Source organism: Ranitomeya imitator, chromosome 2, assembly GCF_032444005.1.
Source record: "Ranitomeya imitator isolate aRanImi1 chromosome 2, aRanImi1.pri, whole genome shotgun sequence".
Taxonomy (NCBI): domain Eukaryota; kingdom Metazoa; phylum Chordata; class Amphibia; order Anura; family Dendrobatidae; genus Ranitomeya; species Ranitomeya imitator.
This window is the reverse complement of record NC_091283.1, coordinates 696,628,739-696,643,570: the sequence shown is the minus strand read 5'-3', so window position 1 is coordinate 696,643,570 and position 14,832 is coordinate 696,628,739. Positions and strand designations below refer to the sequence as shown.

The following is a 14,832-nucleotide window of genomic DNA, read 5'->3' as shown; positions in this document are numbered from 1 at the left end:
CCGGAGGAAACCCACGCAAACATGGAGAGAACATACAAACTCTTTGCAGATGTTGTCCTGGGTGGGATTAGAATCCAGGACCCCAGTGCTGCAAGGCTGCAGTGCTAACCACTGCGCCACCATGCTGTCACACAGGTATATACTATATACAGGAGGAGATGACATACAGGTATATACTATACACAGGAGGAGGTGACACACACATATATACTATATACAGGGGAGATGACACCCAGGTATATACTATATACAGGAGGAGATGACACACTGGTATATACTATATACAGGGGGGATGACATACAGGTACATACTATATACAGGGAAGATGACACACAGGTATATACAGGGGAGATGACACACAGGTATATACTATATACAGGGGAGATAACACACGTATATACTGTATACAGGAGGAGATGACACACAGATATATACTATATACAGGGGAGATGACACACGTATATACTGTATACAGGAGGAGATGACACACAGGTATATACTATATACAGGGGAGATGACACACGTATATACTGTATACAGGAGGAGATGACACAGATATATACTATATACAGGAGCAGATGACACACGTATATACTATTTACAGAAGGAGATGACACACAGATATATACTATATACAGGAGCAGATGACACACAGGTATATACTATATACAGGAGGAGATGACACACAGGTATATACTATATGCAGGAGGAGATGACATACAGGTACATACTATATACAGGTGGAGATGACACACAGGTATATACTATATACAGGAGCAGATTACACACAGGTATATACTATATACAGGAGGAGATGACTTACAGGTATATACTATATACAGGAGGAGATGACATACAGGTATATACTATATAAAAGAGGAGATGACACATAGGTATATAGAGGAGGAGATGACATACAGCAGGTATATACTATATACAGGGGAGATGGCATACAGGTATATACTATATACAGGAGATGACATACAGGTATATAGTATATACAGAAGAGATGATATACAGGTATATACAGTACTATATACAGGAGGAGATGGCACATAGGTATATACAATATACAGGAGGAGATGACATACAACAGCTATATACTATTTACAGGGTAGATGACATACAGGTATATACTATATATAGGAGATGACATACAGATGTATACTATATATAAGGGAGATGACTAACATGTATATACTGGGGGGAAAATGAGAAGTGTGAGGTGAAAATGAGGGGTGTGAGGTGAAAATGAAAAGGTGTAAGGGAGAAAATGAGAGATGTGAGGGGGAAAATGAGAGGCGTGATGTGAAAATAAGAGAAGTGAGGTGCTATAACTAACCACAGATATTTACTATGCCCAGGCAATGCCGGGCTCTTCAGCTAGTATAGATATATAATCATACAAAAAAATGGTCTTAAGAATGGCGCTGCCTAACCTTCAAGAAAATCCTACAATCAATGGAAGCCAATGCCAAATATTCAAAGAAATACAGCTTTATTCAATAATCTCATTAAAAGAATACGGTGATACAAATGCAAAAAATTGTACAGCCATATACAGGTCTGTATAAACATGAAATGTATGCCCTCAAGGTCCTTTAGATAAATATCTAATGAAGTTGCAGATTAAATATACATGATGTTTGCAAATCAAACCAAGCTTAGAATACCAAATGGACCAAAAAACAACGTATCTCCTACCAGTAAGCGTTGTGCTAGTGTGCGTCGGCGCCGCGTCGGGCGACGCAGCGGCGACGCACGCGTCATGCGCCCCTATGTTTAACATGGGGGACGCATGCGTTTTTGCTTGTTGCGTTTTGCGACAAATGCGTCTTTTTTGCCGCAAGCGTCGGACCAAGAAAACGCAACAAGTTGCATTTTTCTTGCGTCCGATTTTCGGCAAAAAACGACAACGCAGCGTTTTTGCGTGCGTTTTGCCGCGTTTTTCGGTGCGTTGTGCGTCGCGTTGCCGACGCAGCGGCGCACAACGCTAGTCTGAACGTAGCCTCTGAACGTACCCTTTGATATACAACCTTTGCCTCTTATAACAGAAAGCCACAAAAAGTGCCTAGTCCATGTATAGCCATTTGTGGATAGCCTAGAAAAGTGCTTAGTGCTGAGTAAATATCATTGCATAGTGCAAATAAATTTTGGCACCCCTGGTTTATAACACAGTACATATAAAATAGAATGCAGCAAGATTAACTAATAACATGATATGTAGTAAAGGATGGATTAGATCTATAGTTAAAGCCCCATAGCAAAAGTGCTTGAGTGTAAGGAGAATACATATGAATCAATACATGACCTGTATTAGCGGTGCCTGCGCCCCAACACGCGTTTCGCGTTAGCTTTTTCCTGGCATATCCCCAAATATTTGGCATTGGCTTCCATTGATTGTAGGATTTTCTTAATATAGATATATAGTAGGATAATTGGCAGCCCACAGTGAGTGTAAAAATTGGTTAAAGGGAACCTGAAAAAACACTATTAACCTATGGAGATAAACTGCAGTTTAATAGTGTTCTGAACCTGCACTTCCCGCTATCGGGAGGAAATTAACTTTATTGTTTTCGAGAACGTTTGGCGTTCAGTCACGGGGATGGCGCTGGCGCGGGTTCAATCACTGCTCTGTGTATAGAGGTGTTCTCAAGGATTCTAACACTGTTCTTTATTACATATCTTCTGGCCCTACTCAGTGAAAACATGTTTGAGACTGAAAATCAGTTCTATAAATCTGAATAATGTTATTTCTGCAAAGTGAGCAAGGCTTGCTGCAAGCCCCTTCAGATGTATGGAAAATTTCTGCATCAAATTTGTTCCTCTTTCCACTCCTGACTATAATATATTCTGACTATGAATAGTGGTGTATGAAGAGGCTATGTCATGCACTATATTACCTTTTTCCTTTCAGGTATGGGAGTGCACCAGATATTATAGCTGCAAGCCCCATGGCTCCTTCTGCATCTGCTGTAACCCTCTCACATTCAACCAGCCTCAGCATTGACAGCAACACATCTTCCTCCCTGAATGGAGATAGAAACATCCAGGTGTTATCACTTTGACATGTTTTACCAAATGATCAGCAGTTATTAACCAATTTTACCCCCGAGGATAGTTTGCACATTAATGACTGGGACAATTTTTACAATTCTGACCACTGTCCCTTTATGAGGAAATGACATATTGTACTTCACGTTAGAGGTATAATTTCTTCGATATAACTTGTGTTTATTTGTGTAAAAAATGGAAATTTGGCGAAAATTTGGAAAATGTAGCAATTTTCAAACTGAATTTTTATGCCCTTAAAACAGAGAAATATGTCACACAAAATAACATTTCCCACATGTCTACTTTACATTGGGAGAATTTTGGAACCAACATTTTTTTTCATTAGGAAGTTATAAGGGTTAAAAGTAACAGTGATTTCTCATGTTTACAACAAAATTTACAAAACAATTTTTTTAAGGAACCACCTCACATTTCAAATCACTTTGAGCGGTCTATATGGAAGAAAATACCCAAAAGTGACACCATTCTAAAAACTGCACCCCTCAAGGTACTCAAATCCACATTCAAGAAGTTTATTAACCCTTCAGGTGTTTCACAGGAGCAGAAGCAACGTGGAAGGAAAAAATGAACATTTTTAGTCACAAATATGATCTTTCAGCAACAATTTTTTAAATTTTCCCAGGGTTAAAGGAGAAAATGGACCTCAAAAGTTGTTGTCCATTTGTCCTGAGTACGCTGATGCCCCATATGTGGGAGAGAACCACTGTTTGTGCTCCGGGCACAGCTCGGAAGGGAAGGAGCACCGTTTGACTTTTTCAAGCTAAAATTGGCTGGAATTGAGATCGGACGCCTTGTCTCGTTTGGCGAGCCCCTGATGTGCCTAAACAGTAGAAACCCCCCAGAAATGACCCCATTTTGGAAATTAGACCCCCTAAGGAACTTATCTAGATGTGTGGTGAGCACTTTAAACCCCCAAGTGCTTCACAGAAGTTTATAACACCCGGGCGTGAAAATAAAAAAAAATCACATTTTTCCACACACATGATGGTTTAGTCCCCAATTTTTTATTTTTCCAAAGGTACAAGGAGAAACTTGACCCCAAAAGTTGTTGTTCAATTTGTCCTGAGTACGCTGATAACCCATATGTGGAGGAAACCACTGTTTGGGCGCACGGCAGGGCTCAGAAGGGAAGCCCCTTTTTGGCTCCGCCGGTTTCCAATCCCGGTCTGAGTATGTCTTCTGGATGGACATCCGCTTTCTGAAGGTGTTCCTGAAAGCAGGATTAAATAAATTAAGGAATCCTTTTTTCCTATCTGCTGCCTTTGCAAGAATATCATCAAGCACGGGGCCAAATAAGTACTCACCCCGGCATGGAAAGGCACATAACTTTGCTCTAGCTTGAGCATCCCCATTCCTGGTTTTTAGGCTACTTTCACACTAGTGTCGGCATTGGCACGTCGCAGTGCGTCGGGCCGACGCACCGATGCATCCTGTCTCAACGCTGCACAACGGGGGCAGCGGATGCAGTTTTACAACGCATCCGCTGCCCCATTGTGAGTTGCGGGGAGGAGGGGGCGGACACGATGCACCAAAAAACATTACATGCAATGTTTTTTGGTGCCGACGGTCTGATGCAACATGACGCAACCGTCGTACGACGGTTGCGACGTGTGGCAATGCGTCGCTCATACAAGCCTATGGAGAAAAAACGCATCCTACAGACAACTTTGCAGGATGCATTTTTTCTGCAAAACGACGCATTGCGATGGAGGCCAAACGACGCTAGTGTGAAAGTATCCTAAGCCAGAGTGCACGCCGGGCAGCATTTGTGAGGCCCGCAGATCTGGCTGCCAGTTTTAGAGAATCCACCGATGCATCTGCCAGATAAGCTCCTTCATGGATTTGAAAGAGAGAATCAGTTGATCCACCCAAACCATAATGGATCTGGATAGGACGCCATGTCACATTTGGAGAGCCCCTGATGTGCCTAAACATTGAAACCGCCGCAAGTGATACGATTTTGGAAAGTAGAACCCCTAAGGAACTTATCTAGATGTGTGGTGATCATTTTGACTCACCAAGTGCTTCACTGAAGTTTATAATGTAGAGCTGTAAAAATAAAAAATCATATTTTTTCACAAAAATGATCTTTTCGCCCTCAATTTTTTATTTTCCAAAGGGTAACAGAAGAAATTGGACCCCAAAAGTCGTTGTGCAATTTGTTCTGAGTACGCTGATACCCCATATGTGGGGTAAACCACTGTTTGGATGCATGGCAGAGCTCGGAAGGGAAGGAGCGCCGTTTGACTTTTCAATGCAAAATTGACTGGAATGGAGATGGGATGCCATGTTGTGTTTGGAGAGCCCCTGATGTGCCTAAACATTGAAACCCTCAAAAGTGACACCATTTTGGAAAGTAGACCTCCTAAGGAACTTATCTATATATGCGGTGAGCACTTTGAACCCCCAAGTGTTTCACCACAGTTTATAACGCAGAGCCGTGAAAATAAAAAGTTTTTTCTTTTTCCACAAAAATTATTTTTTAGCCCCCAGTTTTTTATTTTTCCAAGGGTAACAGGAAAAAATTGGACCCTAAATGTTGTTGCTCAATTCGTCCTGAGTACGCTGATACTCCATATATGGGAGAAAACTACTGTTTGGGCCCATGGCAGACCTCGGAAGGGAAGGAGCGCCGTTTGGAATGCAGACTTAGATGGAATGGTCTGCAGGTGTCACATCACGTTTGCAGAGCCCCTTTTGTACCTAAACAGTAGAAACCCCCAAGTGACCCCATATTGGAAACTAGACCCCCCAAGGAACTTATCTAGATGTGTTGTGAGAACTTTGAACCCCCAAGTGTTTCACTGCAGTTTATAATGCAGAACTGTGAAAATAAAAAAATATTTTTTTTTTCCACAAAAATGATTTTTTCGCCCCAAGGGTAACCAGAGAAATTGGACCCCAAAAGTTGTTGTCTAATTTATCCTGAGTACGCAGATACCCCAAATGTTGGGGTAAACCCCTGTTTTGGCTCACGGGAGAGCTTGGAAGGGAAGGAGCACTGTTTTACTTTTTCAAAGCAGAATTGGCTGGAATTGAGATCGGACGCCATGTCGCATTTGGAGAGCCTCTGATGTGCCTTAGGCTGGGTTCACACTGCGTTAGTGTGACCCATTTAACGGACTACGTTACACCGTGGCATAACATGGTGTAACGTAGTCCGTTAACGTCGCCATTACTTTCAATGGTGGACCCATCGCTAGTTCACGCCCACAATGGGCGTGCGCTAGCGATGTGCCGCCATTGAGTGACGGACCCGAGACGCGGGCTGCAGCATTTCTGGGTCCATCACTGCTAGCGCACTGCTAGCGCAGATGGAGCTAGCAGATGTTCCATCTGCATTAGCACTGTGCAAATGTCGGCACTTGCGTTAGTGCAGTCCGTTTAACGGATGTGTTGAATGGACTGCACTAACGCAGTGTGAACTTAGCCTTAACAGTGGAAACCCCCCAATTCTAACTGAAACCCTAACCCAAACACACCCCTAAGCCTAATACCAAGCATAACCCTAACCACACCCCTAACCCGAACATGCCCCTAACCCTAATCCCAACCACACCCTTAACCCCAACACACTCCTAACCCTAATCCCAACCCTAACCACACCCCTAACTCCAACACACTGCTAACCCTATTCCCAACCATAAACCTAACCACACCCCTAACCCTGACACACCCCTAACCCTAATCCCAACCCTAATCCTAACCGTAAATGTAATCCAAACCCTAACCCTAACTTTTTCCCCAACTCAAACTTTAGCCCCAACCCTAACTTTAGCCCCAACCCTAACCCTAACTTTAGCCCCAACCCTATCTGTAGCCCCAACCCTAACTGTAGCCCTAACCCTAACTTTATCACCAACCCTAACCCTAACTTTAGCCCCAATCCTAACCCTTACTTTAGCCCCAACCCTAACCTTAACTGTAGCCCCAACCCTAACCCTAACTTTATCCCCAACCCTAACCCTAACTGTAGCCCCAACCCTAACCCTAACTTTAGCCCCAACCCTAACCCTAACTGTAGCCCCAACCCTAACCCTAACTTTATCCCCAACCCTAACCCTAACTGTAGCCCTAACTTTAGCCCCAACCCTAACCCTAACTTTAGCCCCAACCCTAACCCTAACTGTAGCCCCAACCCTAACCCTAACTTTATCCCCAACCCTAACCCTAACTGTAGCCCTAACCCTAACTTTAGCCCCAACCCTAACCCTTACTTTAGCCCCAACCCTAACCCTAACTTTATCCCCAACCCTAACCCTAACTTTAGCCCCCACCCTAACCCTAACTTTAGCCCCAACCCTGACCCTAACTGTAGCCCCAACCCTAACCCTAACTGTAGCCCCAACCCTAACCCTAACTGTAGCCCTAACTTTAGCCCCAACGTTAACCCTAACTTTAGCCCCAACCCTAACTGTAGCCCTAACCCTAACCCCAATGGGAAAATGGAAATAAATGCATTTTTTAAATTTTATCGTATTTCCCTAACTAAGGGGGTGATGAAGGGGAGTTTGATTTACTTTTATAGCGGGTTTTTTAGCTGATTTTTATGATTGGCAGCTGTTACACACTAAAAGATGCTTTTTATTGCAAAAAAATAGTTTTTGCGTCTCCACATTTTGAGAGCTATAATTTTTCCATATTTTGGTCCACAGAGTCATGTGAGGTCCTGTTTTTTGTGGGACAAGTTGATGTTTTTATTGGTACCATTTTCGGGCACGTGACATTTTTTGATCGCTTTTTATTCTGATTTTTGTGAGGCAGAATGAACAAAAACCAGCAATTCGTGAATTTCTTTTGGGGTGGTGGGTTTCTACCGTTCCACGTTTGATAAAATTGATAAAGCAGTTTTATTCTTTGGGTCAGTACGATTACAGCGATGCTTCATTTATATCATTTTTGTATGTTTTGGTGCTTTTATACGATAAAATCTATTTTATATAAAAGATAATTGTTTTTGCATCGCTTTAGTCTGAGGACTATAACTTTTTTATTTTTTGCTGATGATGCCGTATGGTGTCTCGTTTTTTTGCAGGACAAGATGATGTTTTCAGCAGTACCATGGTTATTTATATCAGTCTTTTTGATTGCGTGTTATTCCTCTTTTTGTTTGGCGGTATGATAATAAAGAGTTGTTTTTTGCCTCGCTTTTTTTTTACAGTGATCACTGAAGGGGTTAGCTAGTGGGACAGTTTTATAGGTTGGGTCATTATGGACGCGGCGATACTAAATATGTGTACTTTTATTGTTTTTTTTTTATTCAGATAAATAAATGTATTTATTGGAACAATATATATATATTTTTCATTATTCAGGAATTTTTTTTTTTACACATGTAAACATTTTTTTTTTAACTTTTTTACTTTGTCCCAGGGGGTAAATCATGGTAAAGTGTCAGATCGCTGATCTGACACTTTGCAGTACACTGTGTCAGATCTGACAGGCCACCTCCCTGCTGGTCCCGGAAGGAATCCCGCGGCCATTTTGGATCCGGGGCCTGCAGGGAGGAGGAGGTAGGAGACCCTCGGAGCAACGTGGTCACATGCTTCCCTATGCCACTGGAATGCTGCGATCATGTTTGATCGCAGTATTCCGGGGGTTAATGTGCCCGGAGCTGTCCGTGACCACTTCTGGCACATAGTGCCGGATGTCAGCTGTAATAATCAGCTGACACCGGGCGGCGATCGGCCACGCTCCCCGTGAGGGCGGCCAATCGCCTATAACGTACTATTCCATCCATGGGAAGTACGACCCACATGTAGCAGCTACAGCTGCATCCACTTTAGGGATTTTTACCCACTCAGCCAATACCTCATCATCAAATGGGTATCTTCTTTTTGCGGCAGATTGCAGGAAACCCTTAGGCCGGGGTCACACTAGCGTATTGCATCCGATGCAAGAGCATCAAAAGGGGAGCGAAAAACGAAAACACGAAAACGAAAAAGGGCCGCGGCGGGAAGGGGTTAATGAGATCTTTAACTGTGTCGTTCACTGGAAATGGTTTGCGTTTTTTCTGGCACAAACCCGCAAACATGAGGTCCTGGGTCTATTTGGGCTCTTTTTTGTCTGCAACCCCCATGGTGGGTGCGTACTGCTTTAACTAATATTTCCATATTTTCTACGGGGAAACATGGTCTACCTTCCTCATCCAAGGATGATACCAATGAGGATTCTGAACGCTCATGCTGCTGCCCTCTTACAGATGGGCTAGATCCTGAGCTTAATCTTTTCATACTAGACCTTTCATGGCATCTCCCTTTAAGGGAACTCTTAATCTCTTCCCTGATGACAGCCCTCAAATCAGATGTACGGAGGGGAGCCACTACCTCCAGGGTCGGGCATATACAAGCCTGACAAAGCCTCTTTTCATAGCTGTCCGGCAGGGGTACTGTTGTGAATTCTGTGGCAGAGCTCCCTCCTGTGGTCACAAGTGGTACTTCGGCTGATTCTCTCTGTGAGCTTCTGTTGGTGGAGGGAAGTGGTACTGCGGCTTCTGAGTTTGCTCCCTCAGGTGATCTGGTGAGGTCGTTAGGTGCTTCTCTACTTAACTCCACCTAATGCTTTGATCCTGGCTTCCTGTCAATGTTCCAGTGTTGGACTTGCTTTTCCCTGGATCATTCCTGTGGCCTGCTGCTCTGCATAGCTAAGTTCTTCTTTGCTATTTGTTTGCTATTTTTTCTGTCCAGCTTGTCTAATTTGTTGCTGGAAGCTCTGGGACGCAAAGGGTGTACCTCCGTGCCGTTAGTTCGGTACGGAGGGTCTTTTTGCCCCCTTTGCGTGGTTTTCTTTAGGGTTTTGTGTAGACCGCAAAGTTACCTTTTCTAGCCTCGATCTGTTAAGAAAGTCGGGCCTCACTTTGCTGAATCTATTTCATCTCTACGTTTGTCTTTTCATCTTAACTCACAGTCATTATATGTGGGGGGCTGCCTTTTCCTTTGGGGTATTTCTCTGAGGCAAGGTAGGCTTATTTTCTATCTTCAGGCTAGTTAGTTTCTCAGGGTGTGCCAAGTTGCATAGGCAGAGTTAGGCGCAATCCACGGCTGCCTCTAGTGTTGTTTGGAGAGGATTAGGGATTGCGGTCTGCAGAGTTCCCATGTCTCAGAGCTCGTTCTATGATTTTGGGTTATTGTCAGATCACTGTATGTGCTCTGACCGCTATGTCCATTGTAGTACTGAATTGCCTTTCATAACAGGGTACTGTGCATAAAGCACACTGCTTGTGCTTAGCTTTAGATGATCTTTTAACCTAAAACAAAGCACAGAAGGGCAAATTCAGCTATTAGGTGATCATCAAACACTCACCACCCGAAGCTGTTCAGTGGAGTATCGATTCCAGAGGAGAGGAATCGGCACGTGACGTTGGGGCCCCTGAATGCTTCCGCCCCGTTCCACTCTGCTGTCGGTAGAATGACCGGTTCTAGAGCGACCGCTACTATCGCTGCTGCTTTCCTTGCGCTGCTTGGGCACCTCTGACACTGGTAGGTGCTCCATATCCTCCACAGAGGACATTCTGCTGGCACGCCGCCCGCAGATCCGGCGCCAGCCTAAGAAGGCCCGACCACGCCTCCTCCATTCATCATCCCCGGCCTCCCCCGGAAGTACCTGGATCAGCTTCCGGGTTACGAGCGCCTTGCTTTCCGCAGTCACTTGTAACTGGCCATTCCTGGATAAACGCAGGGATTTCTCCTCCACCTGCACTGCGCCCGCGCCTAAATGAAACCAGTTAGAAAATAATGAACCGGGGTTTTGTGCCAAAAATTGCTAAGTGTACAAATTAGTTTGCTCCACCATGAGGTTAATAAAATCCTCAGAGAAAAAGACTTTGAAAAAGTTTATTTCTGTGAGGCCGGTGGTGTCAAATTTGATTCCTGTTTCTGCCACAAAATCAGAAATCAGTGGCTCGTAATTTTCAGGGGGTGAGATCCATACGGGGTCCAAAGAGGGGTGGGCTGGTTCATCTTCAGGAGTGGACGCTACCTCATCTTCTGTCCTGGGACGTCTACGTGGTGGTTCCGCAGGACCCGAGGAGGAAGATGAGGAGTAGGAATACGATGAAGAATCCGAAAAGTAAAGAAATGTGGGATCCTCTCCCTCGCTATCAGCATATGCCTCCTTCACTGAATAGCGCTGTTGGGATGAACGTGACGGGCTGGACATTTTTTGTGTGAATATGGTGCTTTGTGTGTACTTTATTTATAACCGTGTGTGTGGGGGGAATTGGTGCAAACTTGTCTGAAAAAGAAAGCTAAAAGAAAAAAGCAAATAGGGAGAAAAAAATGCCTGTGAAAAGAAAAGTCTAAAACAGCTGGCCCTAGCTCTGATAAGTGAACTGTATCACTTATCAAAATTCATCGGCTGCTGGATGTACTCACGGGGGTGGCATAAGGGGAAGTGAAAAAAAGGAAAAGGGCAGGCACAAGAACTCTGATAAGTGAACAGTGTCACTTATCAAAGTTCGTCGGCTGCTGGATGTGTGCACAAGGGTGGCACCAGGGGAGGTAAAAAAAAAGGAAAACAGCAGGCAGGAGTTCAGCGCGGCTGCTGCATGTGCGCACGGGGGTGTGAAAAAAAAAGGAAGACGGCAGGCACGAGTTTTCGGCAAGGCTGCTGAATGTGCGCACGGGGGTGTGAAAAAAAAGGAAAACGGCAGACACGAGTTTGGCGCAGCGGCTGGATATGCGCACAGGGGTGTGAAAAAAAGTAAAACGGCAGGCACGAGTTTGGCGCGGCTGCTGGATGTGTGCACGGGGGTGTGAAAAAAAAAGGAAAACGGCAGGCACAAGTTCGGGTTGGCTGCTGGATGTGTGCACGGGGGTATGAAAAAGAAAAGTGAGCACGAGTGTTGATCAGTGAACTGCGTTACCAATCAACGCTAGGCGGCACAAAGGGGGGTGAAAAAGAAAAGCGAGACGAGTGTTGATCGGTGAACTGCATCACCAATCAACGGTCGGCGGCTGGTAAATGTGTGTACAGAGTGGAGGCAGAGTGGGGAAAAAAAGGAATGGAAGGGGGGATGGGGGGATTGGGGTGGATGAAGAGAGAACGGGCTGAGATCGGGGATCAACACTAACGGTTGTAGTCTCTTCTTTCTTCTGTCCTCTTTCTTCTGTCTTCTTTCTTCAGCAGGAATTGTGGTGTCACAGGCTACTGTTGCACCACAAGTCCAAGCACAGGAGGAGATCTGGCAGTGTGACCGCTCTGCAGGAATCCTCAGCTAGTGTGAGGATTCCTGCACAGCAGTCAGACAGGTCAGAGCTAGGTGATGGACAGGTCACATGGCTGTCATACCGCTGCTGTGATCTGTCATTGGTGGAATCGATGATCACATCGATCCCACCAATCAGAGGTGGTCCTGGTGACACAAAGTTCACAGCTCCGATCCTTGACAGGTCATCAGCAGGTGACTGGCAGGTCACCAGCAGGTCACCGGCAGGGCACAGTGTGGTCACACCGCTGCTGTGCTATGTGATTGGTGTGATCGACGATCACGCCAATCAACAGGCCTTGCTAGGCCTGTCCTAGGCATCTGCCTAGGATTGGTGCTATTACAGCACCGATCCAGGAAGGTACCAGCAGGGCACATCGCAGTAACACTACCGCTGTGCCCTGCGATTAGCGCAATTGATGTGATCGACGAAGTGTCTGAAGTGCTATTGAGGGCTCTGGCACTGCCTCCCTCCACCCCACGTTTCGTATTCACTTTTTGTGAATAAATGTTTTTTTCTGGCATGTCTCCCTTGACACAAGAGGCATCTTAATATTTATATGTAATTTTTTTGCAATTTTTGCAATTCATTGTTGACAATGTTAGTTATAATAACAAAATATTGTAATATTTTTATTTAAATTTCTTTTGTAAGTGGTTATCCTTGTATGTTCTGGCAGTCTTTTGCTTTCAGATCATATAGTTAATTTTCTCTGAATAAAATAAAGACTGTTAAAAATGTGGGCCAATAATGTATGGTGGTGAGCCAGAATATTTACAATGGCATCACAGGTTGGCAGGCAACCATAGTGATAGCAGCAAAAATCTAATCTATATCAAGGTGATAATCAAAACCAGGCATAGATAGCACTCTACTGACAGCCCTGATCCAAATACTAAAGTGCACAGTGCATATACCATGAAGGTCAAATGCAAAGAGATGGTGCTGAAATAAGAGATAAATGCACATGTGATATACTGCAAAACTAGATCAAATTATGTTAACTGAACCAAGAGATGGTGCCACAACCCCTACGTCCGTTTCGGCATCGTGCCTTTGTCTGGGGGGGTTGCATCATGGTGTTCATTAGTCCTTTCAAAACACCAAGCATACAATCACAGTGCAAGCATTAGAATATATAAATAGTTCAGGTTACATCATGCTTGGTTTTGGATTATCATCATGATATAGATTAGATTTATTTTATCTACTATTTCTATGGTCGACTGCCAACCTGTGGTGCCACTATAAATATTCTGGCTACGCCATACGTTATTGGCCCACATTTTTAATATTTGATATTTTAAGTATAAAATAAAGAGTCTTTATTTTATTCAGTTATGCGAGAATTCTTTTCTGTATGCTCCCATTTCCATAAGACGCTGAACAATTTTGTTATAAGGGTCCTTAAGTAAGTGCTAGGAAAGTTATAATTTAATAATTATGAAATTACATACTGTATATAGATATAACATCATATTCATGGACTAATATTGTACTTTCTCAAGTTTTTAACCTTTAATTTGAGGATATTTGACTTGAAGTTGATCCACATCAGATCAATCCAATCATCTCTAGTGCTAACACATTGATGTATGAAAAAAAGACTTGCAAATTAAACTGTCCATAGTCATTGGTTCTACAATAGTGGCTTATTCTAAAGAAATTGTGGGTGACACAGAAATAAATATAAGCCAGAACCTATAAAAGCCAGTGAAGCCTTGTATGTAACACATAGTATTTAGAAAAAATGTTGAAAGTAACATCTAAGACTAATTGAACCAACGACGATCAATTCTCAACGAATGCTTGGCTGCTTTGGCCATTACCACGCCTGTAACCAGCACCATATTTCAAACGAAATAGACTGAAAAAGTTGTACCTGCCTGACCTAACAATTTTATCAGCACAGAGAATATTTTTCACTATTAATGGCCCTCATAGTCAATTGTCAGACATATTTTTAGGGTTGTTTTTGACTAAGTATAGCAGAAATAAGCTATTTGTTGACTTATAGAAGCAACCACGAGATATTGGTGAGCTTTCATTCGATGCCTTGGTTAAATTACGGGTAAAGTTAATTTACGATATTTAGAATATATTCATACAAAGTTTTTTCATTGGAATTTTCATGTGGATCTGCTCCATGAAATGAAATTGAAACAGATTTTGATAAAGATTCACACTTCAAAATCCATGATAAAAAACTTTGTGAACATATCCATAAAGAGATTTTCTGACTGCGTAAAACTAAAAATATCAAACTGTCACATATTCACCTTTCAAATCCTGCCCCACTGCTGAAGGAAAGGCTCCATGGTCCACACCAATCTATGTTTACCTGACTGCAACAAAGACGTGTCATACTTCAACTAATGACCATGGCAATCAAACACAGGTTGCCTATACCTCTGGGGTAAGTGATTGACTCCCATAGTCAAATATCATGTTTCTAATGATTGTCAATGCTGGAGTGGTGTGCTCTTTGGAAAGTAACCTTGTGCCAAGTTATCATTATTTGGCCATAAGCATGACAAACTGGGATTTCCCA

At 43.4% G+C, this 14,832-nt stretch overlaps 1 protein-coding gene across 2 annotated transcripts in view; it reads right to left on the bottom strand.

Moving 5' to 3' along the window:
- The window catches only part of LOC138665529 (L-threonine ammonia-lyase-like), a 406,691-nt gene that overhangs the window by 78,830 nt on the left and 313,029 nt on the right, over nt 1-14,832 (bottom strand). For both annotated transcript variants that reach the window (XM_069753102.1, XM_069753101.1), the window contains exon 8: nt 2,904-3,029. In XM_069753102.1, coding sequence (XP_069609203.1) covers nt 2,904-3,029 — 126 coding nt within the window. The remainder of the gene's footprint in view (nt 1-2,903; nt 3,030-14,832) is intronic.